A 26,786-nucleotide genomic window follows, 5' to 3' on the forward strand; every position below is an offset into this window, starting at 1 on the left:
GTACGCCTTTCCTTCTCCTTATCCCACCCCCCTCCTCTCTTGTCCTCACCTCCTCCCCCCTCTTCCTGCTCCTCCTCTCCCGTTCGCTCCACTGCTCCTCGTTCCCTTCCTCCTCCTTTCGCCTCCTTCCTTCACTGCTCGCCTTTCCTTCTCCTCATCCCACCCCCCTCCTCTCTCTTGTCCTCACCTCCTCTTCCTCTCCTCTTCCTCCTCCTGTCGGCAACATGTGGAGCCGTCGCCATGGCAACGAGGGGAGGTGACATGTGCTGTAGACAGGCAGGCGATGGAGGGAGGGATGGGAGGAATATAAGGAGGAGCCCCACAGCGCACTTTGTCGTCTCTCAGGGAAAAAAAAGCATCTTGTTCCTCTCGGTGGAAGTGTTGGAGGCTGCTGGTCCTCTCCTCTCTCCTCCTCTCCTCCTCTCTCCTCTCCTCCTCTCCTCTCTCCTCTCCTCTCTCCTCCTCTCTCTCTGAGCGTGTGCTGAATTGTGTCAAGAAAAAGACCGGAGAGAAATCTGTTGGTGCATTTTTTCCTCCTTTGCAACGGATGAGAAGCGAATGGCAGGAAAAAGGAGGAGAGGAACTTTCTCTGGTGTTTTTTAAGGAGAGAAATGGGATGATGGGAGGTGATGAAACTCCCTCTCTCTCTCTCTCTCTCTCTCTCTCTCTCTCTCTCTCTCTCTCACTCACTCTCTCCCTGTTCCTCCGCCGTCGGTGTGGTGCTGTCTTTGAGTCGGTGGTGTCGGTGCAGCCGGACTGGAATGGGAACTAGACGCGGGAGCTGTCTGTTGCGTTACCTCCCCATGGATGTTTGGTAGGGTTGAATTGTTGTTCTGCATGTTAACGTGTTCCACTTCTTCTTCTAACCTTTCCTGCCATTTAACCCAAAAACCTTTACAAAATGCCAAAGATGATGAGTCTCCTCTTCTCTTCGCTCCGCGTTGGATTGGGGAGTGCGCTCGGCACATTTTACACACAGTAACATTTCCCCCCCCCCCAAAATAATGCATGTTATAATTTGTTGCAGCGATATCTATTAAGGGCATTTTGTGCTGTTTGTCTCCGGCAACAGTGTGAGGTGAAGGTGCAACGGGAGTCTCCGTGGAGTTTAGACACTTTCTGACGGCGCGCCCTGGTCGACGGGCTTCATGCAGCTGCATCTCAGCGTAACGTTCAGTTTAATGGTTTACTGCTGTTTCCAGCTGCGGCTTCGCACGGCTGGAGTGCAAACTTTAAATCACGTTGTGCATTTATGCTGCAAGTGATGTTCAACTTGGAGGAGTATTGTAATTTGTATGCGATGTGTGAGATTTGCGTTCTGTCTGGCAAAGGTATGAGGGGGGGAGGAAAAACATATACAAAGTTTCACTGTTAGATTTGTAAGTGAAAAAACACGATGTTTGTATTTTATTGCATCTTTTTGAGGGGTTTTTGTGTGTGTGTGTGTGTGTGTGTGTGTGTGTGGGTGCAATGTGCACACATGAGTGCAAGCATTTACAGGGTTTGAGTATGCGTGAGTGTGTGTGCAATTACATGCAAGTGTGTACAAGTGTACTCCTGCAGGCGTGAGTGTATCACATCTAAAAATCATTCTGCGGTTTAGGATGCGTGGACCTGTGTGCATTTTACACACAAGACACATCTACTTACTGTGCACCTGAGTGTGTGTGTGTGTGTGTGTGTGTGTGTGTGTGTGTGTGTGTGTGTGTGTGTGTGTGTGTGTGTGTGTGCGCTTGTTTGCTGAAAGGTTTTGTTAAAACCCCGGCTGAACTTTTTCAAAGGCCCGGGATGAATTAGAGGTGAGGGACAGATCTTTGTTTCCTACAGCAGTCGTCGTGAAGGAAAACAATAGGCGGCCGCCGCTCTCCCTCTGACCTTTATTCACCCATTCTGAATAAGCCAGAGCCGTGCAAATCCATCTGCCTTTTGTCTATGGGAGCCTGGCTAATCCACCCCCCCTTCACACACACACACACACACACACACACACACACACACACACACACACACCCTGTCAAACACACGCACACACACGCACAAACCAGGAGACCTCTCTCCTCCATCTCAAATCCACACACTAAGAACTCCTCACATTTATTTCTGCACTTTTTTAAACTGATTTCATCTCGTTCGTATTTCTGAAATTAAATTCAGCGACATTTTCTTTAGTAGCAGCTGAAAAGCAGATTATTGTAAGTAGATAAATTCAAATGCGACCAAAGCGTTGATAAAGATCGTCAAAGGGGAGACTCGTGCAGAACTCGTTAATGCAAAACTGAATAAAAAAATCGCCATGAGAGAAATAATGAACTAAAATAAATATCTGTGATACATTTATTTTTCCCTCCCTTTTTCGAGGTTCTCCATTCTTTCCCCTCCTGCTCAGAGACGCCTGTCTGTCTGCAGGGAGTGTGTCTGATATCCGCTGAAAAGGGCTGAACCCAGCGGCGTCTGCAGCCGGCATCCTCGACGGGCTATGTTAATGCTTTTCACAAACCCTCAGTCAGGAGGAGCTGCCCACTGTATGTCAAATCACGTTTGCTTATGTGAAATGAAAAATTTGCAAGTACAATCGCTTTAGCTGGGGCAGATGGACAATAGAGGTGGAGGCATGAAAGGAACTCCCTTCTCCCCCTGTGCCTTTGGGGATACAATATTTCCCTTTCATTTTCTGCCGCTCTCTGAAACACACGTCTGATTTTCCTCCAGAAACAAACAGGATTTTCTGTGGTTTTTTTCATGCATCATATGATAAAAGAAAATCAACCTCTGAGGCAGGAAGGATCATTCTGGGTTCATTTTAGCGACTAAATCAATACAGAAATGATGCCGATTATTAACCCTGATTATTGCTTTTCACCTATAGCCACACCGACGACGCAACCGTTACATTTCCTTTCTCCTCCCTGCGCTGAGCTGCAGTACTCGTTGCGGTCGCAGCTCTCCACATCAAGCCTTCAACATGTCATCTGATTCAAAGTGTGAAGCCGCAGGAGGGAGAGCGAGGAAAGGCCTCGGAGCTGCAGAGTACGTGCAGATAACCTGCTATTATCGGAGTGTAGGTGACACTTGTTATGCAGACGTTCTGCTCAATATGTCCCTGAGTTGAGTTTCATGCTGTGTTACTGAAAAGGTTGCACAGTGATCACAGCTCACGTCTCAATGTTCTCCCATCCTGAGCAAACATTTGATTTTCAAATCATTGCACATTTCTGCTACATCTGCCTCTGCAGTGCGAGCAGAATGGCTGCTCGTTTTTCATAGCTGCGCTCTAACAAGTCGTGCACCCCCAAGTCTCTCACTCCTCCACCCCTTCACTGTTACTAACAACTGCAACCAAACTTGATTAAGCAGGTGGGGTCAGGCTACATTTGTTTGAATCAATAGACAGACATGCTAGGGCAGCCATGATAAAAAGCTAAAGGAGGGGAGGTGGAATCAGTGTGTGTGTGTGTGTGTGTGTGTGTGTGTGTGTGTGTGAGGAGGGGTGGGTGCTTTGGAAACGCCGGCATCTGTCCCGTGAAAGATGACTGAGCTGTTACAGTTAGAGCTTTGAATTATGGGCCATTACTAGCCGAGCGAGATGCAATCCCTCTCCACGAAACTGCATTTGACAAAACAATGAGATGACTTGGGGAGGAACATGAAAAATGAAGTTATGTGATCCGTGGGTAAAGAAATAAAAGAATAAAAGCTACACTGATTGCAGTGGAAGCATGTGGAATCAGCAGTAATGCATTATTAATGGCCCCTGACATGTACAGGCTTCTGCTCAGCTGCTTTTGTTTATGATGCTTTTCTTTAACGGCTGATATTTCTGCTGCAATCTTTTACAAACATCTACAATTACTCGCATCTGCCTTTTTCTACAAATGTCTAATGCAATATTAATATCTGCAGCCGTTCAGTTCCAACATAAACAGAATCCTGCATTATGTTTATGACTGATTTATGAACAGCCTCAGTCCTAACGTGCAGTGAGCAGTAGATAAATCTTTTATATGTACTGTACTCCAGAGCTGGATTTCTCCCGTTTTTTTGTTCTGCTCTACTATTATATCCCCCCCCCAGCACTGAGAGAATAGTCTTCAGTGCAGCGCTCCAGTCAGAGACGCCCACTGTTTCCTTTCAGGGCAGTCACATTACTATGCAACCAGCTTTTACAGTACGGCTTAGAGCTCCCCAAGCAAATTGGACACCCCACAAAGCATCGAACAACTGTTGTCCCCCATTGTGGGTCTTTCTGCAGGCACTCTTTATCAGGTGCTGAATGCAGAGGCAGCAATGAATGAAATCATAGGGGGTGGGGTGGCGAGGGGGGGGGGACATCGTCGAATGGTGATGGTGTTTGAGAGGGGAGGGGGGGGGGGTCACTCCCTGAAACCTCACAAGAATTCCAGAACAATCCGTGTGCAGGGTGGAGCGGCCCGTTTCCCACCTCCCAGGGTTTCTGTGCTGACAGGCAGGCAGGAGGGGTCCGACGAGGCTGCCTCCTTTTCTCCCGACCGCTTTCAAAGCCTCCTTTCCATTAACTCACCACGCCGCACCTCGCCTAATCTCTGTGACCTCCACCACCCATCGGTGGTGGAGGCAGGGTTTTTTTCTTCTTCTTCTACACCCTCGAGACGAGCCTGCTGCCTTTCTGTGAGCCTCAGAGCACCTCAGGAGTTCTCTCGGGCACACAAATAACCGCAAAAGTGCTTAAAATGCTGCATAAGATGAGTATCAGGGAAGCTAAGGGTGAGGTAGAGTGAGCGTTCGTACCAGTAAAAGGGGGGAAATGTTTTTGCTGCAAAGATGTGAAAGAATGTTTGTTCCTGAGCTTTTGATTGTCTTCTTGATGAGTCTTGGCTGTAGAGCATCACGCAGCGTGTAATAATGGGGGATTACGCTGCCTATTGTTAACGGTTAGTTGTCAGGTAAAACGCAACAGGGCCATTATCTTCAGCATGAACAGGAATGACTTCCACTCACTTGTATCGTACAGTAGGTTTCCATCGTGGGATCTGAAGCAGCAGGCCGTGTGAAGAGAAATCTTTCATCTGCACTTGTTTGCTGAGGGATCTGGTTCTCACGCACTAGATTAAAATCCCACCGAGGTCGGAATTGGCCACGGCTGTCTGTGGCCTCCGCTCGCAACGCTAGAAAGAAATTCCTCCAATACAGCAAACGGTGTGTGGAGCTGTCTCACTCTTTGCTAAACAGGAGTTTATGTATTCTATGCACTCCTGCGCACAGATGGTGGAACAAACGCTTGTGATTATACTATTCATCGAGCACAGTGATATGCATATTTATGTGTTTCCGAAAAAGGAAAGAAAGGAACCATGTGATTTACACTTTCACCTACTCGTGTAGAATCAAATGGGGGGGTTTTTCTTTTAGGAGGGAAATCATCGGAAGCAAAGACAAGTAGCACTTTCAAGTCCCGGTGTTCGTCCAATCAAACGCTCGCACAGATGAAGTTCACCTGGTGGTGTTTTTTGGCTGGAAAGTGTGTGGACCTCGTTTCACACCCCTGCAGTTTACACCACCTGCTACCACCACGAGTGCAGAGCGATGTGGAAAACTCTTAGTCCCTCGCTCTACCTGCTGCCGCTCACAACATAAAGACGTATTATTAACACTTCTCTTCTTTTGTGGCCCACAGGGAAGCCAGATCAACCAGATCCCCACCAAGTACAGCCAGGCGGAGTCCACCAAGTTCCTGGTCCTCACCGTGGTTTCCATCCTGTGCATCGTCGGCGTGCTGCTGGCCTCCACCGTGGTCTACTGCCTCCGTCACCGCTCCCACCACAAGCTGAAGGAGAAACTCACCAATCTGGGAACAGACACTGGCAGCGATGCGACCGCGACCTATCAGGTAGGAGGTGCTACTGCGTCATCGGTGAATCGGGGTGGGGTACGGACGGGTGTCTACGACCCTTTAAAATGAAGTAATATTTCGGAGATTGCATCGGTTTACGTGTTAAAACGAGCCCTTAATTTATTCCTTGAGCTAAAGTTATCTCGTCCTCTTCAAGATAAGAGGACATTCTGAAGAAATGAAACACAAGTGAAGCAGAAATATGTTTTCCTGTTGTTTCTTTATCCTGTAAAGTCAGAATCCACTGGTTCTTCAAGTAGAACTGTGTAATCTGGTATTATTAGGCCTGTTAATCTGATGTATATATGTAGATCATTTATTGAGTGTAACCCTCTCAGATAAAGTGCCTTAAATCAAATCAAATGTATATATCCAAACCTGAGCCAGCCCTAACTATAAGCTTTATCAAAAAGGATAAGGATTACTTTACCTCACAGTGTTGGTGGCTGGTGTGGAGAGAAAACCCTTCCCTCCTCCACCTTCTGCTCCACCCAATCAACAGAGTGTATTCTACACTGTCATGTTATAACTAGATTAGCGCCGTGTGCCGATTGCTTACTGTACTTGCTCGCCTGCTTCAATTTGTTGTTTGAAACATGAAGCAATAATAGCCGATCCAACAGGTTCTCCACCTCGAGTCGCTTCCATTACCCCGTCTGCTCGCTGTAATTATCCTTTGGCCGGAATAGTGTGAAATTTAATTTACAGAATCCAATATTAAGTGGCTTTTTAAGTAAAGAATTAGATTGAGATTGTTCCGTCTCCCTCCCTGACCTTCTCCCCACCATGTTTTTAAATGAGAGTGGTCCTGTGAGCATTGATTTTATAATGAGCCCATCCCTTCCCCTAAGTGCACTTTTCATGCTCTTCTCTGGGGATTCTTTAACTCCTGGAATAGACTGTGCTGCTGCGTCAGAGGTTTGCCTCGACACTGGGGACTCGTAAAGACTCACAATTTTCATTTGTGCGTCGTCTATTGTTTACCAATGAGGAAGGACTCACTTTATACAATTTAACCACCATGAGAAAGTGTCCAGCGACCTTCCTCCGTCTAAATAATATATTTGCATTTCCTCAGTGTGAGAAACTTATCTTCGCGGTTGCTTAAGCCTCTAATTGGAAAACTGTGTTTACGCATTATTCATTTGATTAATAGCGAACGAAAAAACGCTCATGTCGCTCGTTCTTGGGAGGTTTACGCAGCCTTTGCTTTGCTCAAGACTCCCAAAGCTCTTCCAGTGGATTCTCTCTCCTCTGTCGTCTTTATCGAGTCTCGACAGCACGCCGTCGTCATCCTCAGTGAAAGACCTCAGTGTTCAGCTCCCATCTTAGCCGTGTAAGCCTCGTCTCTTTGTCAGCACTGCTGTGTAGAGGGGTTCCCTGGGCTGGTGTGTGTGTGTGTGTGTGTGTGTGTGTGTGTGTGTGTGTGTGTGTGTGTGTGTGTGTGTGTGTGTGTGTGTGTGCAGTCTCTAGGGCTCCATGCAATTAAAGCAGACAGGCAGCGGCAGGCAGCCTGACGGCCTTACTGCTGCATCTCCTTCGTATTGGCTGTCAAACACACACACACGCTCATACACACATAAACATGCACAAACACACACATATATGCATACACACACTCTTACAAGCTACTGCATGTTAATGATTCTTGCCCTTGGAGCATTTGTTTGAGGCCTCACTTCACACACACACACACACACACACACACACACACACACACACACACACACCGTCTTCACGTCACCGTGCCGCTAGCTCCCCCTGAATCCCCTCCACCTTCAGCTCTCCGCTCCCCTGCTTGTCAATCAAACGGTCCCCGTGAAACGGCGACATGGGATTGGCCGCGACTGACAAAGGAGACATTGATTGACGGGCGTCGACAGAGGAGTGTGTGTCTGAGCGCGGGGCGGGGAGATGGCGGATGATCCCTGGGAGTTTCAGTTTATCTTTACATCACAAACTTTCTTCTCATCTTAAAAGTCTTTCTTTCGTGGAAGCAGAAGAAAGTATCCGCGTGCAGAACGAGATCTTTGCGCTTGATTGCAGTGGAACTTTTCACCAGATATTATCTCAGGGTAATATTATCCTATTTAAAGAACCTGCATTTCTCTTCTCACAGACGCTCTCTGCGTTCTGCACGATAACATCATCTTTACACCGCAAAACACGTTTCCAGCACATCTCAGTTTAGACAATAACTCCTGTTCCCCGACTGTCCTGCACCTCCTTCCTCTCCGTGTCGATTCTGCTTTTTACTGACCGCTCTTGGACAAATACAGTTTGCTGATAAACTTATAGACGCATAGAATGTTATTTGATTGATTACATGTCATACAGTTGTCAGCAGTAACAATGGGATCTGCAGTGTTACACTGGACTCATACGTTTATCTTACTCTAGATATTTTGCACAAACCCATCTCACATTGTCAACGTCCTTTTGTGAAGTGAACACACTATGTTGGACGATATATAAATAGCTCATAAGGCAGGTCAGTGAGGAACATGCTGATGATTCTGCAGGAGTGTAGTTATGTCGAGAGCCGTCGCAGGAAGTGCTGTAATGTGGTAAACAGGGAGGGTGCAGGTCAGGGCTCATCCCAAAGAAGTGTTAGACCCAAACCATAATGCAAAACCTCTGTAGCCTTTATCTTTGGCAACGTCTCAACCTGCACATGCACAAAACAAATTTAGTGGAAATCATAAATCTGAGTCCATGCTAATCCTAATTTAAACTGCCACAGATTCTACTGAGAGAGTAAACGTGATAACTTTGTTTTGTATCTCGTAGAAGTGAGTTGAGTTTTCCAATCTGCAATCAAAATGTTGACATATAGTAAAGTTATATACAGCAAGTAACCACTACATTTTGAAACAAGCATATATATAATATATATATATATACTGTAAATATACATATATATATTTATACGGTATATATATATATATATATATATATATATATATATATATTTACATATATATATATACATATATATATATATATATATTATTGGGTCTTTTCTTTAGTCCTTCAGTCCTGCCCCCCCACCTCCCCCTGCCCTCCTTCGTCGGCACCATATCGTATCACGTTCCCTTTCTATTTGTTTGTTTGTTGGAGCGCGGAGACGAAGCACTCGGCTGAAGGCCTCTACATTTGTTTTGGTCAGCAGGGCGTGTAAACAGCGGCGCCCCCGTGTGCCCGACGGGGCCCTGCTGACACACCCCGACCCCCAAACACAGTCTCCCTGCACATTACTGAGCTCTTATAAAGAAGGGGTGCTTCGGGTGGCACACGCCTCCACATCGCCGACACGCCCGCCGTCTCCCTGGGGTGACGCATGATTTGAGACGGTTATGTGGCGCCAAGCGGATTCCCTGGCATGACGCCCATGAGAGGGGGCTGATGGGGGGTTTTTCTTTTAACCTTTATTCATGCAGGGAGGGTTGATGAGGCTCACATGCTCTGTTAAAGCACCGACACTGATCCCACAAACTACTTTACACTCGTCCAACTTCACAGCAGCAACTGTTTTTATCGCTTTCACGCCGGGATCTACTTTTCTCTGGTGTTCTTTGATATCTGCAGCAAAGCAGACCTCGTATTAGAATATATATATATATATTCTGACTGTGCATCAAAGATGATCTTCTGTCTCATCGTGTAGCAGAGATGTGTCCTTATAGTCATTTTACATTTCAGTTATTTAGACGACAACGTTGCTGTCGCACGCTGAATGTCCACTTGCTAACGATAATGTCTGCCAAGTGATTTTCGAATGATGCCGAACATTTTCAGATTGATTTTCTTCCTTCCAGACAGACATTTGTTTTCATTCATTTCAATTGTTTTTTCTATCAAATCATTTTAAAGAAAGACTCAAAGCTTTCTAGAGATTGGTAATCCATCACGGTTAACATTCATCCGCCTTTTATTTATTGTCAAAGTTAATGCGGTTGAGAGAATAGATTTACCGCCAACGTTTGAAGATTTACAACCTGATTTTTAAGACCCCAGTTTTCAAAACCGCCCCGGCTGCATCTCCTGCAACAATAACGTCTGACGAAATGTATCAACAGAGACAGTAATATAAAGTATAGGCCATTTTATATTTAAAAAAATTGGATGATGTACCAAAAATCAATAAGTGCATACGCTTCAGTATCTTGAGCGGAGATATTTTCTCGGTACAGTTGGTGCAGATTTAGTGATTCTTCCCTCGCAGGCCTCTGAGGCCGCCACACTTAGCAGAGACAAGTGAAAGCGTGTGTTGTAAGTGTCCTTGAGAGTCGGACTTGGTCTCACCTGCTCCGTCATTAAGGCCATAAATTCCCAAATAAATGGCAACATTGAGACAAAGCAGGAAAATGCACAGCAGACGTGATTAACGTGGCGCGTCTGGCCACCTGATAAAGTATGAAGAGTTTAAAATCAATACACTGTAAATAAAGACACTTGTGTTTGTCCGAAGGCGGCTTGGGGCGAGGCCGTAAATCTGCACCGTTCGGACTCTAAAGCTGTCCTCGCTTATAATATTCCTCCAAATTTCTGCCTTTTTTGTCCTCTAATTGGCTCTCGGGGGGGGGGGAGCCATTTTGAATCAGTTTTAATTACATCATAAAAGAGTTTGCTGCGGCGGCAAAGTTTACTGTGTGGGCTCGTTGAAATATGAATGCTGTTGATCATGTGTTTCCCTCCCAGACAAAACACCCACAATGCATTGCTCTGTGCTCCATGTTGCAGAGGAAAGCACACAAACGTGTGTATTTAAAAGCCGGCGGCGTTAAAATAATTTTATATGGCCAATATTTTTACTTTTATAAGGCATCTGAAATTGAGTAGTTAGCGTGATCCACCTCTGGTATCTACTGTAACCCTTCCCTCACTGCAAATACTAAAATACTTGAAATAAAGTCCAATATTTGCAGCTTTAACTCAAGAAGTTTTCAATTTGGACATATACGCTAAAAGCAACTTAACCACAGATGAACATGTAAAGGTATTGTTAAAACAAGCGAAAAGAACAATGTCTTATTCATTAAGTTTACATCAGGAGCCCGATATAAAGATCCATACCATATGTAAATAACAATATATGTTCTGACAACATGATCTCAAAGGTCATAAGAAGGTCACCTTTGCATCTGGAATAGATTACCTTGGTGCCATGAAGTTTGAGGCAATAGAAGTAGATCGATGTATGTTGCCACAGGGTTCGTGCAGCTCCTATATAAGGGGCAGGATTGTCTTTGTCTGAGGGACACTACGCGGTTGTGTTTGGAAGCAGGTAGTGTTCTCATTATTAGTGTTTGTTGTACAACAAAATAATAATTAATCAGCTATATCTGTGTCTGTGCTTTATTGATTCCTCTCTGTTTCATACCACAATGTTGTGAGCCATAAATATCCACGACAGTATAAAGGTGCATTGCAGCCCTCTTCCCCCTCCCCCGTCTATCTTAAGCCCTAAATATAATTTTAAATAATTGTACATACACTCAACATATTTCAGGAGATGATTTACATTAAACTTTGAGCAGCAGAGCAGTGATTAATAGGATTAATCAAGGCCCTAATGGAAAGCCTCATTATACATTTATCCAGTTATTATGCATGTAACTATTAAAGAAATTAATCATTTGCTACAGAATATTGATTAAAATGGTTTTATCACCAGATGAGATGATTTACAATCTTTTCAGATCTGTAACCATAGAAACACAACTAAACCCGATAAATCAATTTAACCTTCAACAAACAACGAGACGTGTGAATACATGAAAGTGGGTAAAAGTGTCGTTAAGGGACGCGAGGAACAATAAAATAACTGATTTTACTTTCACTTATTGGCTCGTTTGGTAAAAGTATTGATTCTTATTCTATAAGAGGATTCTGATCAATAACTTAAAGCATAAATACACTTATAAGTTATATGACTTTAGCTGTAGAGTTTCCACTATTGGTTGTTTTCATATACATGTTGATGATTCAGTTTGATTATTAAGTAATAACTAAGTTTATTAAATTTTAATTTTAATTTTGACGCCTTCAAATATATTTTTCTGTCCAGTCAAAACGTGTGAATATTTGTCATTTTTCCTGATAAATGATTGTCAGAGTTATTGATCTCTGGCTCAGAGCTTCCTGTAGTGTCTGTCTCTGTTTGCCTCCCAGCAACAGAGCTTTCAGCTGCTGAAGCACTTTAATAATCTGCACACAGTTATGAGTCCGAGCTCGTAGATCAGTGTCAGTCCGCCGACCTACGTGAATATCAGTGAGATCCAGACTAATGAAGGCCTGCTCACATTACCTCCAGCGTCAGTCACACCGGCCGCTAGTTAATCATCAGCATCTCTCATTAGGAAACACAGATACCTGCAGAGATCCATCCCGGATCGTCTGTCACAGTCAGCGGCTTGTAGACGGACGTCTGCTCTGCCACGCAGACGATGTGACAGCTGACATTCATTGTTGTGCACGTTTAGCTTCAGCTACATCGCACGCAATCACATATTTATCTTGACTATCTTGACTTGGGAAGGTAAAGATTATCGTCTTACTGCAGGGCGTGTTGATCTAACATATTGATGTAATCGTCACATTGGTGCATGTGATGGACATTTTCAACCCGAGTGAGCATTTGTGCATTGCATTTTGGGAGTTTTAGACAGGATGGCAGTATCGGTCGATCAGTTAGTCGGTAAAATGTCTCGAGAACTATCGGATGTCCCCTTTAGGATGAGCTGTTGAGGGATGAGTTGTCCCATCGGGCTCTATAGTCCTAGAATGATGGTTGTCTCCTGTATGAAGCGGGACAGACGTTCACTGGGGCTCGTTCACATTGGAGGGAAAGCTCCGACATGGTGTCAACATTGTGGTCACGTCTCCAGCAGACAGAAAATGAAAGTTGCTCAGGCGTCTGAATGAAGATATTGTATTTGCTGCTGAGACACTGACTGGCATACTGAACCAAAAGCTTTTCTAAAGTTTGTATTCATCCAGGGAAGGCTTTCTGTTCTCCACCGATACCCTGGAAGGAGGTGGACGTTACATAACGCTTTTACTGTTATGTCTTTACTGAATGTTCTTTTCCATGAAGGTCAGAACATATTATTTGCTGTTGCCTCGATCCTCCCTCCATTTTACTTTGTATTTATGCATTATGAAGAGAAAATGTCTTGCCAAGACGACAACTCCCCAGTGTTTGAGGGCAAACATGATTATTAAGGTTCTGCGTCGACTCAAGAACGATAATCTCATCTGTAGTTGCAGACAGTTCTCCATCGATCAGAGGAGCTTCAGCGGTTCTCTTAACAAAGGTTGGAACAATAACCTCCTGATCAAATCATGCAGGTGTGACTGAGTCATGTGACATCAGTGTGTCACTGTGAGCCAGGGACTTCATATTAGTGGGTAGAACTAATGAAGCTCATTGCATGAGCAGTAAGACTCCGAGGCTTCATCTGCATTTTAACATTTGTAGAGATAATATCACTAAAAGCAGCATTTATCGTTCTATGAGGCACATTTGTGCAAAATCCTCCGTTTCCAGCTGTTTTCTTTGTTTAGTTGCAGAAAGAAATGTTGTCTGTAGTCAGAACGTGACGGTGAACACATGGTGGGATCTGCAGCGTGGCAACACACAAAGCAAAACCTACAAGCCATCAATCCTCCACATAGCAGCAGCTCATACTTCTTACGTTCATCCAAGTGAAACGGGGTCAGCGGAGGCTGAACTGAGCCTGAATAAAAACACTCGCTGTGGACAAAGTTATTTTTCTTATGTGTGTTGTTTTCTTGCACCCGAGCTGCCAAGTGTAAGTGTTTCATTCCCTTTGAAGGGATTAGATTCCTGGCGTTGTAAATGATGTTGAAATACTTCAAGAGAAAATGTTCTGGCTCCATGTTCCCAACCTGACATCAGTGGCTCATCTGTTCCCCGCCTTCCCTCCCGCAGGAGCTTTGTCGGCAGCGCATGGCGGTCAAACCTCCGGCCGAGCGCCCGGAGCCCATCTCCTCCAGGATCAACAGCGTGTCGTCTCAGTTCAGCGACGGCGGTCCGGCCGTCAGCCCCTCGGCCCGGAGCAGCATCTCCTCCTGGAGCGAAGAGCCGGCACACTCCAACATGGACATCTCCACCGGTCACATGATACTGGTGAGTTTCAAGTCTGCACAGAATCCTGCAAAGACTTTCAAATGTGTGTGTGTCCAGACTGAATCAGTGTAAATCTAATCCACCCACGTCCCATACTGTTGAGTTGCTGAGAAATTCTGACTTTATGGAATACATAGAGACAGAAAGAATACTTAGAGGAAGGATTTCACTCGTAAACAAAGTGTTTTTCAGATGTTCCAATAGGTAACTCCTCCCGTAGTGAAACAACCGTGCACGGAAATGTTGAATTGCATGGATGAGATGCAGAAACTCTTAAATCGACATACTTGTTTGGAGAGAAGTGCTCTCAGGAAGCATCACATCTTCCGTGTTGATTTAAAAGGACATTAGCTGCGATGAATATGTCCCTCTCTGCTAAACGGTTGGAGCAAAACAAAACACCTCCCTAATCCCAAGAAGAAATTGGTTTACAGGGAAATGAGGTCAGACTGAATAATTAAGTGAAAGAAATTCAGTCTGATTATCAGGCTGAGTTCATCCCCCAATAACAAGTCGTTTACTAAATACTGATGATTCATTTCAATGATCACTGTGCAAGAAGAGAAGCTTATAGAACTCATAATATAGAACTCATAGTCCTACAGCATCTTTATTACCTCTGTGGGCCATTCTTTTACTTCCCTTTGTTATCCAAAACATCACCTACTTCTCTTAAAACCATTCATCTCGTCACAATCGGTGTACACATTTCTATTCTTCCTCTCATCTTCTCGTCTTCTTCTTCTTCTCTCTTGTCTTTTTGTTGCGTTCCTGTGCATCTCATTACACCCACTGTTTCTATAGGCCGCCCTCTCCCCCTCTTCTATCCTGCCCGTGGAAATCTCTATTGAACCTCGGTCGCTTCTTGCAGAGCGCCTTCGTAATTGCAATACATAGCTATTCACTTCAACCACCCACCACCTCCTCATCCCCACCCCCGCCCCCACCTCTCTCTCTCTCTCTCTCTCTCTCTCTCTCTCTCTCTCCCTCCATGCATTATGAAGCTGCCGGCGAGATGTGACAGAGCGCGCTGTTTCATGTGTTCAATAGGCACAAAGATACTAATTACCCCTGAGATTTGCACCAGAGTTGTGTTGAGGAGGAATGACTCCCTCTGCAGCCCCGTGCCTCTGCAGAGAGCGGCTCTGTTGTTTTACACGAACGCACCATCCTGCCAAAAGTGTTTATTTGGCAAACGCAGCCACAGCAGGATGCGATGCACGGCGTTTGATGCGCCACGGTCACATATGGATGGAAATAGATTTAGAGTTCTTGAGACGGCGAGGTCTGAACTTCACGTGCTTTGTCTCAGCGGAGGCGGCGTCACTTCCACTAAGATGAGAGGAGATGAAGTGTGGCTCGTGTTTTGTTAAGGATTGGTTTGGTGTGTGTGTGTGTGTGTGTGTGGGCCACAGTTTGGTCTGAGTGATTACTGAATGTGTTATAATGTAGAGACCGATATGTGAATGTGAGGACGGGACAGGTCTGATGTGCTCGTGATGATTAATACTCTGTGTAGGTGATGGAGATGAATTTATCCCTGACTGCTGATATTCCACTTAAGTCCTCTCCAAAGTTCTGAAAGACATTTTCCACTCGACATTAACAATCAAACCTTCAATCAAGTGAAAGCTTCTTCTTTGGACTCCAACTTTATTCAGATTAATATTAATTACCCTTAAATCCAACACGCCGTCTTCCTCTGTGGAGAACAGCCGACATGTGCCGACGACAGTTCTGATCACACGTTTTATTATCTACGATAAAAGTGACGAATACTACAAACACGAGTCAGATCCGTCAGCAATCTGTTCCTACCAGAGGTTCTGCCGTTTGTTGTGGATCTGCTCGTCTTCAGGGAGCGGAGTCACCACAGAGATAAACAATGTTTTAATCAATCTGCAAATTCTTCTTCCTCAAAGGAAGCAGAAGCAGCGTGAGGTTGTTACAGTCCAAACCGTGTGTCACAGTCTAACCCAACCCACTGCCATTAAAGAAGAAGTATCATCGTGCGAGCGTACGGTTCGGGGAAAGATCATGGCGATGGTGAAGCCAAGAGTTCCTGAAGACTTGTTGGACTGATCCAACCGCGCGCGCGTGTGTGTGTGTGTGTGTGTGTGTGTGTGTGTGTGTGTGTGTGTGTTACTCAATATCAGAGCAGTTTTAATCCACAGCACAGATGTAGATTGAGATGTCGTAGATAGAAACAGCAAATGACAAGCGTCACTGATTTGGGGTAAAGTTTGATTTGCTAAAGCTGTGATTATGATCAATATGAGAAAGCAGAGATTCACATGCGACTATAGCTGCATGAGATGAGATGACATTGAATATATACACATCACACCCAGGAAACCTCCAAATGCACATTAGGTGCCGACTGTGCTGACGAGAAGTCAGGAATTAAAGCTGAATGAGCAGAGAGGAGTCTGCAGCAGTTAGTCACAGGATGCTCATCAACGCCATTCAGTGATAATGTGCGACTCTTAGTTAATGTGATGTCAACGCAGCTGCACGTCTCTCCTGTTAAATACCAGCCGCTACTGGACATGTTAATGTGCTGGAGGAACGCAGACACTGAGCGCGTGAGCGTCCGTGCAGCCGGTGAACTGCAGCTCTGATTGGTCCAGACTGTCTTCGTCCTCCAACAATAAAAACATTCGACAGCAGAGGGGAACGTTACATAACGCCAGCTTCTCATAAAAAGCAATCCTTGATTTTTACTGGACCACAATATATATATATATATATATATATATATATATATATATATATATATATATATATATATATATATATATCCACAGGGTTCTGGAAGCCTTCCAGAGCCCAAAGGTCACGTAGTTCTCTTGCACAGAAGGACGTGAACTTTCTGCAGAAGCTAAAAGATGGAAGGAACTAAAATTGGAGTTATGAGGGTTTTCACATAACACTGACAATGTGGGAAATTGCTATTTAATGTCTTTTACCTCCTACAAACTATCCTCTTTAGTATCTTTATCCTCTTTTCATCCGTCCTCCATCTTTTATTCATTAGTTTTCCTGCATCTCGTTGCTAATTTGATGTTTTCTTTTAGTCATTTTCTGAACTAATGATCTTCCACGATGTCCTTTCTGTTTCTTTATTGCATCAGTTTTTTAACGATCAATATTTTACTTCTTCTCCGTTCTTCGCTCGTTCTTCCTTTCATTTTACACGTCTTCACGTTTCTTTGCATCGTTGCACAGTTGTTGGTTCCTTTGAACGTGTCCTCCTCCTCCTCCTCCTCCTCCTCCTCCTCCTCCTGTCTGTTTCTCTTCCCGTAATTTCAAACAATGCCTATTTGTTACTGCTCATATTTTTCTTTAGCATCTCTAGCTGTCAGTTTTACAAATATATTCACACTTACAAGCGAGCTCATTTCAGATTCACGTCGTGATGTCGACGAGAGACCGAGCAGAGTTTCATAGCAACAGAACTGCGACCCAGTGTTTTTTGGGGGAAAATCTATTTTTTTTCTCAGCGAGAGACCAAATCCATCACAAAGCGAGTCGAGCGCCGTGGAAAAGCAAATATTTCATCTAGCGCCCTGCCGTGCACTCGTGTGAGCCAACTGTTGAACGATTAATAAAGAATCAGGGGTGAAGAAAAGAATAACGTGAAGGCTGATGAGCTGCGGCCCCACCCCTCCCGCCAACACTCCCAAATAATTAATTGCCTTTCGTAAACCCGAGCAAATTCCATGTCATCATCCACCCACTGATTTTAATTTGAGGAGCAGCTTTCACCATCTAAGTTAATGCACCCCCGCCTCCTCCCCCTACACCCTCTCTGCTTGTGTCTTAAGAGGATTAGAGTACTCTATATATAAAGCACATTATCTTGTCTTTTGTTGCTGGCAAAGTAAGTGTTATAGATTATGCTGCAGCGAGAGCCTCCTTTAAGATTAACTGTGCTGGGAGTTTGTGGTGGTTTTGGTGGCTCACCAGCAGAGCAGCTGGGGTGTGAGAGGGCGCAGGGCTATGTGGAGAACGGGAAGACTCATGTGTCAGGATGATGTCAGGCTTTAACTAAAGTGAAGACACGACGTGGTGGACGATGATGGATTACATGTTTGTTGGAGAATTCAGAAATGAGACCTTTATCTGAATTGATGCCGATACAAAAAGAGCACAAATGTGTTTTAAAATAACTGAATTCTTCAAGCGAATGTACTCCAAACACTGTGGATTTCACTTTCTCCTGTCTCGTGTTAAAGTGACACAAACATATCGACGGCTGAATTTAAACACAAGAGTGATCTTATCTTATGTTTTATTTCCTAAATTTCCTCTTGGAATGAATAAAAATAACTTTTGTCATCCAAATCCAAGCAAATAGTTTCAGTGCATCACAAACTGTGAAATTGGCAGGTGGCTTCTGGGAAATGTAGTGCAGAATCACCAAGGTGACACTAAGTTATAAAAACACATTTTTTACAAGCGATTTTTTAATCTCTTTGCTTAAAGGTACTTTAATCTATAATAACGGATTATATTTATGAAGCATTGATTATAGTCTAGTTATATATAGTACTTACTGTAGCTGTATAATAAGTGTACTGTCCTGCTGAGTGCACACTTTCGTTGCCGTCGAGCCAAAATGGCCGCTGCATTACATCACCTCCCATGCGGCTGCCGTTTCCTACAGGTGCTCAGAGATGGTGCGTCAGAGCCACAATGGCGATTTGGGCAGAGTGTTATTGCGAGGCGTTTTATTTTTTATTGAGCACCTTGGGCAGCTGTAAATCTCCCCCCCCCCCCACTGTAAGGGGATTATTCAGTGTTTGGTCGACACATGGTGATCGCAGACCTCCTGATTGGATTGCAGTAATCCCTTTACACAGCCACAAAACCCTATTACTCTGGTATTAGAGAGGGAGAGACGGTTGGGGGTAGAGGGTGGTGGTGGGACATCTGATGTGGGACTGTGTGTGTGTGTGTGTGTGTGTGTGTGTGTGTGTGTGTGTGTGTGTGTGGGTGTGTGTGTGTGTGTGTGTGTGTGTGTGATTTGTGTGAGCGTGTGTGTGTGTGTGGGTGTCTGTATCTTTTGTGTATGTGACCTTATAAAAACCTTTTTGTGTGGATTGTACTTTAAACGTGTGTATGTGCATTTTCTTTTCATGTGTGTGTGTGTGTGTGTGTGTGTGTGTGTGTGTGTGTGTGTGTGTGTGTGTGTGTGTGTGTCTTTTGAAGGATTCAGGCCTCCTGCTGTTGATAAGCGTCTGTGTGCAGGTAGAGGGTCGCAGCTCGCAGCTTCCTGTTACATCATAGCTGCTTTTAGCCGCTCTGAAGCAAATATAATAGATAGCTGACACTACAACACGGAAAGGCTAGAATTACACTTAGTGTGTGTGTGTGTGTGTGTGTGTGTGTGTGTGTGTGTGTGTGCTTTCAGCTTTACACAATGCCGCTGTGAAGAGGTGAAGCCTGCTGTTCAACACTGAGCCTGTTAAGCTCCCTAATAGACTAACAAACACACCTGACCTGCTGCATGTGTGTAGAGTGTGTAGCGTGTGTAGCGTGTGTAGAGTGTGTAGAGTGTGTAGCGTGTGTAGCGTGTGTAGAGTGTGTAGAGTGTGTAGCGTGTGTAGAGTGTGTAGCGTGTGTAGAGTGTGTAGAGTGTGTAGAGTGTGTAGAGAGTGTGTAGCGTGTGTAGAGTGTGTAGAGTGTGTAGGCACATATTATAAAAGCACATATCTGCATCTGATCGAGACGCTTCTTCCGTTATCTTCCAGCGGGCCTCTGTCCGCGCCGTCTTCCATTTTTAACAAACTCCTCTCATTTTAGCAGAACGCCATTAGGACTTTTTTGGAAGCTAATTCCGATTAAGATCGGCCCCATTTGTAACTGCCATCATAAATCATCGCTGGAGCCATTTCCAGAACCACACCAGCTCATTTCGTTCCCTCATCCATTACAAACCATCGGACCATCGGACTATATTTTCAAGGCTGCTGAAAAACAAAGTTACAGCGTTCACCATCAGATTATCACTAACCTCGGTTAATAACCGTCCTCGTGGTCGTGTGTGCCAAGTTCATCTGCAGACAGTTAAAGCCACACTGTCTTCCTTCATCACGAGCACTGGATGGCAGGTGATCGTCAGGCAGAGAGTACATCACATTGATAAGCACTATGATTAACATGGCTTTGGTGCAACTAATGAAATAAGTAGAACATGCATATGGGAGCTCATACACGGTTTAATAACATCTCCATATAATTCTACCGTTGGAGTATCAGAGGGTGGTCCAAAGACTGAAGTTTGGAAGGACCACAAGGCTCATAATGCACCGGATTCTGAGGCAGAAGCTTCACAGTGTAATGTTGGTAGTGAAAGAGGTATAGAGTACACGCACACTTTACTGTTCTCCTCACCGTATCTCCTCTCTCTCTCTTTGCCTTCAGTCCTACATGGAGGATCACATGAAGAACAAGGACCGGCTGGAGAAGGAGTGGGAGGCGCTGTGTGCCTATCAGGCCGAACCCAACACCTGCACCAGCGGCCTGAAGGATGGCAACACCAAGAAGAACCGTTCCACTGCTGTTGTGGCATGTAAGTGATTTAGTTTCTTGTCTTGACTCTCTGTTACTTAGTTTGGTTAGTAATCAGTATCTAGGAAGACGAGCTACTGCTTCAATATCTGCCGGTCCTACGACTGGGGAGACCTTTTATCGCCACATCCTCTGAAAACTCAAGTGGACGATTGAAAAATGGGTTTTCAATGAACAGTTTTGCGTGACTTTAATGACCGAACAAACGCTGTAAAGTTCAGTATACGAGAGAAGAGCAGCGCATGTAGCAGGATAACTCTTCCCCGACGGAGGGCAGACAACCCTTCATTTCTGAGTGGAGCCAGAATACAACTCCTGATGTCAGACGCTTTAAAACACGAGAGAATTACTCTCACCACCTTTTTCGACAACACCACCCTTATATCCTCAGCCCGGCCTCTATTATCAGAAACCCGGAGCAGATGCAGTGAGCAGAAGGGTTGTAAATTAGTTTTCTATTAAAGCTCTCCTGCACCGACCTCATCAATGATTAAAATTTCTAAGCTTCTGTGGAAATAGCCCATCTAAAAAAGTGCTTTTCCATTCTCTCCACCGGGCCAGGCTTAATGAAATCCAGGTTGTCAGCAGGGAAAGCAGTTTGTCAGGAATAAATTGTGCTTCCTATTTGAAGCACCACTGGCTTCTCCGGGAAAAAGAAATTCAGAACTGTTTTTTTTTCCTCCACTATTTCTGCAGACTTCACAGAGTTCTGCTCGTTAAGTGAGGGATGTACAGAATAGAGGATTTTACCAGGGACACGTCGTCCTGAAGGTGTCCGATCCAACTCCTGAATGCATTCTGCGTCTTCCATCGACAGCTGCACATACACATACATCTCTACAATGTTGAATGTCTGCTTCAATGTTCTTAAACTGAGTTAAAGATAGAGAGATGAACATTTCTCCAAGAATTCTGAAGCTTTCCGATCCCCATTTATTCAATCAAAGCTTGGCCCGACAACATGAGTTGGACCCACCAGAGTTTCAGAAGTCAACCCTTGTCTGCTCCAATCATCTAGTGATCTCCCCGGTGAGCGTCTGACTGGTGTTGAGTTGTTGGAGGTGCTTTCTAGACAGACATCGATCAATTATCTGAGGAGAATCAAAGAACATCAGGGGATATCTCAAACAAGTCTCCTGGTGCTTTTTAATCCCCGTCATGAAACTAGATAGATACTTAGAACTAGCTCTACTCTGAGCTGAGAACAACCTTGACATACGGGCAGGGAATAAACTCTTTGGAGTGATGGACACACTTTGCACTGAGATTCCTTTAAATGTAACAGATAGCTCATCTAATTGCGGTGTCGTTAATACAGCAATTGAGCAAAAATGTTCTGAATTCCTCCATTTGTGTTCCAGATGATCACTCCAGAATCACCTTGAAGGTGGAGAACAGCCAAGGCAACTCTGATTACATCAATGCCAGCCCGATCGTAAGTCCCTCCTCTGCATTCTAACTGTGTTCTTCACACCGCCGCGCCGCCCGGCTCCCTCAGTCCCCACAGGGCTTCACAGGAACAAAGGCAGCCTACCGTTGTACAATATAAATTTTGATGCAACGCTTGCTTAGCTTCAGCGGCAGCCAGTGTGTATGTTCTGCACCATGAATATTAATGATTGTTTTACAGCAAACACCCCAGGCGAGCATTCGCCCGGGGAAGGCGTGGGAAAGGACATGCGCGCGGCTCTCTGCTCGCTTCTCATTTGTAAAAACGAAATTGATCTGTGGGGTCTTGGGAAGTGATTGTTTTTGACCTTGGGTTATGCTAATTTGTCACTAGTTTGTGTTTACTGTTATGGTGCGCTCGACTTGCCGAGGCCTTTGCTTGGCGCGGCGCAGTTTTAAACAGCAAAACAGCCCGTAGGAAGGGGGGGGGGGGAGTGTGTGAGTTCAGTAAGTGAGTGTATCAATTTGGAAACCAGTGTTGGAATAGTAGGTGTACGTTTCCCCCGAGGCAGACACAGTGGTATTCCATTAAAAGCAACAGAAACGTTATGCATTTCAAATCTGGGCGTCACACCAAGAAGTGGCTGTGTGTGTGTGTGTGTGTGTGTGTGTGTGTGTGTGTGTGAGAGAGTGAGAAGGAATCAAAACTACGCAGGAACAAAGGAGCAACCCTGTCAAATGCCACAAATACAAAAACAGCTGGAACACATGTACCCACGCATACGCAAAGAAACACACACACACACAAACATGCATGCTCGCCCACACACACACACACACACACACACACACACACACACACACACACACACACACACACACACACACACACACACACAGATGACATACAGTGCAGACACGGACATGTTAAAGCACACACTCAAACGTGAAAATTGTGCATACATTCTCACCTCCCACACACACACACACACACACACACACACACACACACACACACACACACATTAAAGAATGAATGTATGTGAATGTACGCTACACATTGAGGTTATTTAAGGAACCTCCTCTGCTGACTATTTGTTTTCCCCTCACACGTAAAAACGTAAAACATTTTCCTCGCCAGTATAATTTTATACAGACGTGTTAGTTTTGCTGACGTCCATTCACAAACTTCACAACTTCTTTTTGATTTTAAAACATCATAATGCAAAACTTTTAAATCCACAGTAAGGACAAATGTCAGTAAAGAAAGACGTCACAAACATGCAGCCAGTCCAACAGACGCTGCTCAGCAGACAAACAAGACATTTGCGATACCATATAAGGAATTCTGAGTCTATGAAACATATTAATGTAAACTGAAGGCTTTGACTCTTTCAAGACTCTGATCAGAGGGCAATGTTCCCGCTGCATCATAACACACACAATGTCCTTCTAGACCTCACCTGTCAATGTCCTTCTAGACCTTGTGATCCCCTATGAGCTGCCTGCCAACACCCCAGTAACCTGTGTGTGACGTTTTTATGTCATAAAAGTCTCACATACACATATGAAGAAAAGGTTGAACAAAGCAAGGATCGCTTCACTATCATTTAGCAGTACAGCTGTGTGTTATCTAAAAACCTCAAAACTGCATGAACACTCGTCATTAAATCAACCAGATGTTGTCGCCTGGGTTAGCTAAAGTAAGGGTAACACGAATTAGCTAAAGAGCATAATTAAAGCCTTGCACAGCCATTCTAAATGTAACATGCTCAGTTTCTCATTAGATATTCGTCTGGAAAGCACCCACTGAGATTTAATTGAGACCAGCAGCTGGAGGCTGAACCAACACGCAGGCTGTGTAGGATGTTTAGATGATGATTGTTTGTTTTACGGTTTGAGGTCATTAGCTTCACATCCAAACTCCCAACATGGAGAGACGTTTGGTTTGGTTCCTACCTTCTGAACCTGAACTGTTCGATCATCCAGGAATTAAAACTCCTCGCACGAACTCGTCCAACGGGACAATAAACTATGACTTAGTAAAAGTAGGCAATGAGGATCGTTTTGAATTTGAAGAAGGTGTCAGGTAGTTTCAGACCAAGCATTACATTGTTTTAAAACCCAAAGCAACACAATGACGGCGAGTTGATCCAATCACCTGAGAGATTTTGGTTTGTACACCTTCTGATGATGCCCCTCATACAAGAAACGTCCTAAAAAGCAAGGTCCTAAAAAGCAAGGTCCTAAAAGGTCCTAAGAACGCAAAATAAAAAGATAATCCAAGCTAACAGATAAATGTTTACCAGACAAATCTTAGATAAAAATAAGTACAAGTGTTTTTTCCTGCCTGTACATTTATACCCAGTTACCACAAATGTCCCACCTTTCTGTAGATTTCATTGGGTAGTAAAATTGAAGCGCGCTTCCAAGTCAAGAAACCATGTTCGTCCTCTTTCGCTAATAAACAATGTCCGCACATAATCAGTCAGTTTCACAAACTTACTCACAAACAACAACCCATCACTCACTTTCTCCTTTAGTAGACACACAATTACTCCAAAACAGACTCAGTAGTCTCCTCACACACTTAGGCACACACACACACACACACACACACACACACACACACACACACACACACACACACACACACACACACACACACACACACACACTTCCTAAGACATAATCAATCAGTCAGGTACGACTCAATCATGCATACACACAGTCACACACACGTACGCTCATTCTGATGCACGTCGTGTAACGATAGCGCCGAGTTTAAATCAGTTCCACAGATTTTATTGACAGTTAAATTGACTTTTTTTTCATTAGGGTGTAAAAGAGTCACTGAAGAAAATGGAAAATACTGCCAGCCATATTGTGTGCATTCAAACTAATTGCACCAGAAGCTCATTAGTGTGTTTTAATGAAACTTTCATTGGTAGATAATGTTGCTAATTCGAATTAACTTCACTTTATGGATTAAACTGTCAGAAAAGTTTTAAAGGTGCTCAAAAAAACCATTGGTCTTTCCTTTATGGTGACGGAATGATTCACACGTCTCAGTGCTGTAATAAGATCCCAGTTTGTGAAACAAATTTGAGACTAGACACCACAAGTGGTGATATAAAAAAATAACCACATAAAGTTTGGATTAAATGTCAAATTTCTGTACAAACAGAAGGTCCAACCTGCGTCTCTCTACCAGTTTATGGACCTTACCAAAAACAAATTTGGGTTTTCTAGGTTTTGATATCTCTTCTGCTGAGATGTTTTCACACTGTAATGGCCGTTTGTAGCACTTAAGAGAAACATAATGGAAAATATGAAGAGGAAAGTCACTTTCATGCACACTATTGTCAACTCAAGATATTGTAAAGGTTGGTTGTCAATCAATAGATGACAAAAACATATCGGCGACAAATGGAGACCGCAGAAGAGCAGAAAGAAACGGCAGTTTAAAGAAGATAAAAGCAGAGAGAACAGTAGGAAGTTATTTTTATTTCCTAATTGCTCAAACTAGCAGTTTACCAGTGCCATTTTGTCTGCAGTTACACACACACACCACACACACACACACACACACACACACACACACACACACACACACACACACACACCGGGTGTACACACACAATTGTGCTCCTTCGTTCCTTCCAAAGAAAAGACAGAAATACAATTACGGATAATTGCTTTTGTCACATCCTACACTTTTGTCCCTTATTAAGAAGGGAGGAGTGTGTGTGTGTGTGTGTGTGTGTGTGTGTGTGTGTGAGAGGAAGACAGATGTCCTCTGTCATTAATGGCAGGCTTTAATTCTGGAGACACCTTGAGATGTGGGGAAGCCTGTGTCCACAGAGACTGACGAGGAGACGGAGGGATAAGAAAGTCTTCCTCTCTGTCTTCATCTTTTCATCTTCACAGTGTCTCTGCTTCGTCTTTCTCTCCTTTTATCTTTTCCACCTTCGTCCCTCATCAGCTGTTTTCTCTACAATCTCTCTCTTTGTTGTCTTTCTTGATTTATCAATGTCAATTTGTTCCTCCTTCTCCGTCCTCCCTGCTCTTTCATTTCCTCGACGCTAACACTCTGGATCAGTTTGGACGTTTGGTATTTGTTTCAAATTCCTTCCAGGTCGATATTTCTCTATTTTCTAGGCCTCAATACTGAAGACATGTCAGTGGGAAATTTGATTAATCCCATTATGACCTCATGTCTCTTGATTTTGACCAGTATGGGCTTTAAAAAATAAAAAAGTTATTGAAGGAATACTTCTCCAAAATGACTATTTGTACATGAACGTGCAGTAAATCCAAGTCTCCTTTATCGTATGCTCACTACTTCCCATGCACATGCATCAGATTTATTTGAATTGAAATGCACGACAAACAGCCAGACTTGATACACACTGTGTGGCGTTAGTAGGTGTAACCCTCTGGCCAGCAAGCCTTCCACGTCTTGGTGCACTTCTGCCTCCAACTATTCCTTTACTATGATGCAATTCCAGTCGGGGATGTTTTAATGAGCACTCCCTGCCACCATGTCACATTTTCTCTCTCGCTTAGACCCGACATTTTAAGTTCATGAGAAGTGCATTATTGTTTAGCATTCATAAAGGGAACAGAGGACCATTAAAGACAGTTTTGTGTGCAGGAAATACCCCAGCAATTATCTGTCTTCTCTCTGTAATTGCTTCCAGCTAAATTGGTGCTTCCCAATTACTACATTTACCGTAAAGAATTTGCATGGTAATTTGCAGGGGTGTCAATCACTTCTTCGCTAATTCACCTCACGTT

The 26,786-nt window shown here is 44.1% G+C and overlaps 1 protein-coding gene across 1 annotated transcript in view; it reads left to right on the forward strand.

Annotated features, from left to right (window-relative positions):
• Positions 1–26,786, forward strand: part of LOC115022120 (receptor-type tyrosine-protein phosphatase N2-like) — a 181,074-nt gene that overhangs the window by 132,688 nt on the left and 21,600 nt on the right. Inside the window, exons 13-16 of the mRNA XM_029452999.1 lie at positions 5,651–5,863; positions 13,824–14,021; positions 20,451–20,598; positions 21,959–22,032. Coding sequence (XP_029308859.1) covers positions 5,651–5,863; positions 13,824–14,021; positions 20,451–20,598; positions 21,959–22,032 — 633 coding nt within the window. The remainder of the gene's footprint in view (positions 1–5,650; positions 5,864–13,823; positions 14,022–20,450; positions 20,599–21,958; positions 22,033–26,786) is intronic.

Source organism: Cottoperca gobio, chromosome 17 (genome assembly GCF_900634415.1).
Source record: "Cottoperca gobio chromosome 17, fCotGob3.1, whole genome shotgun sequence".
Taxonomy (NCBI): Eukaryota; Metazoa; Chordata; class Actinopteri; order Perciformes; family Bovichtidae; genus Cottoperca; species Cottoperca gobio.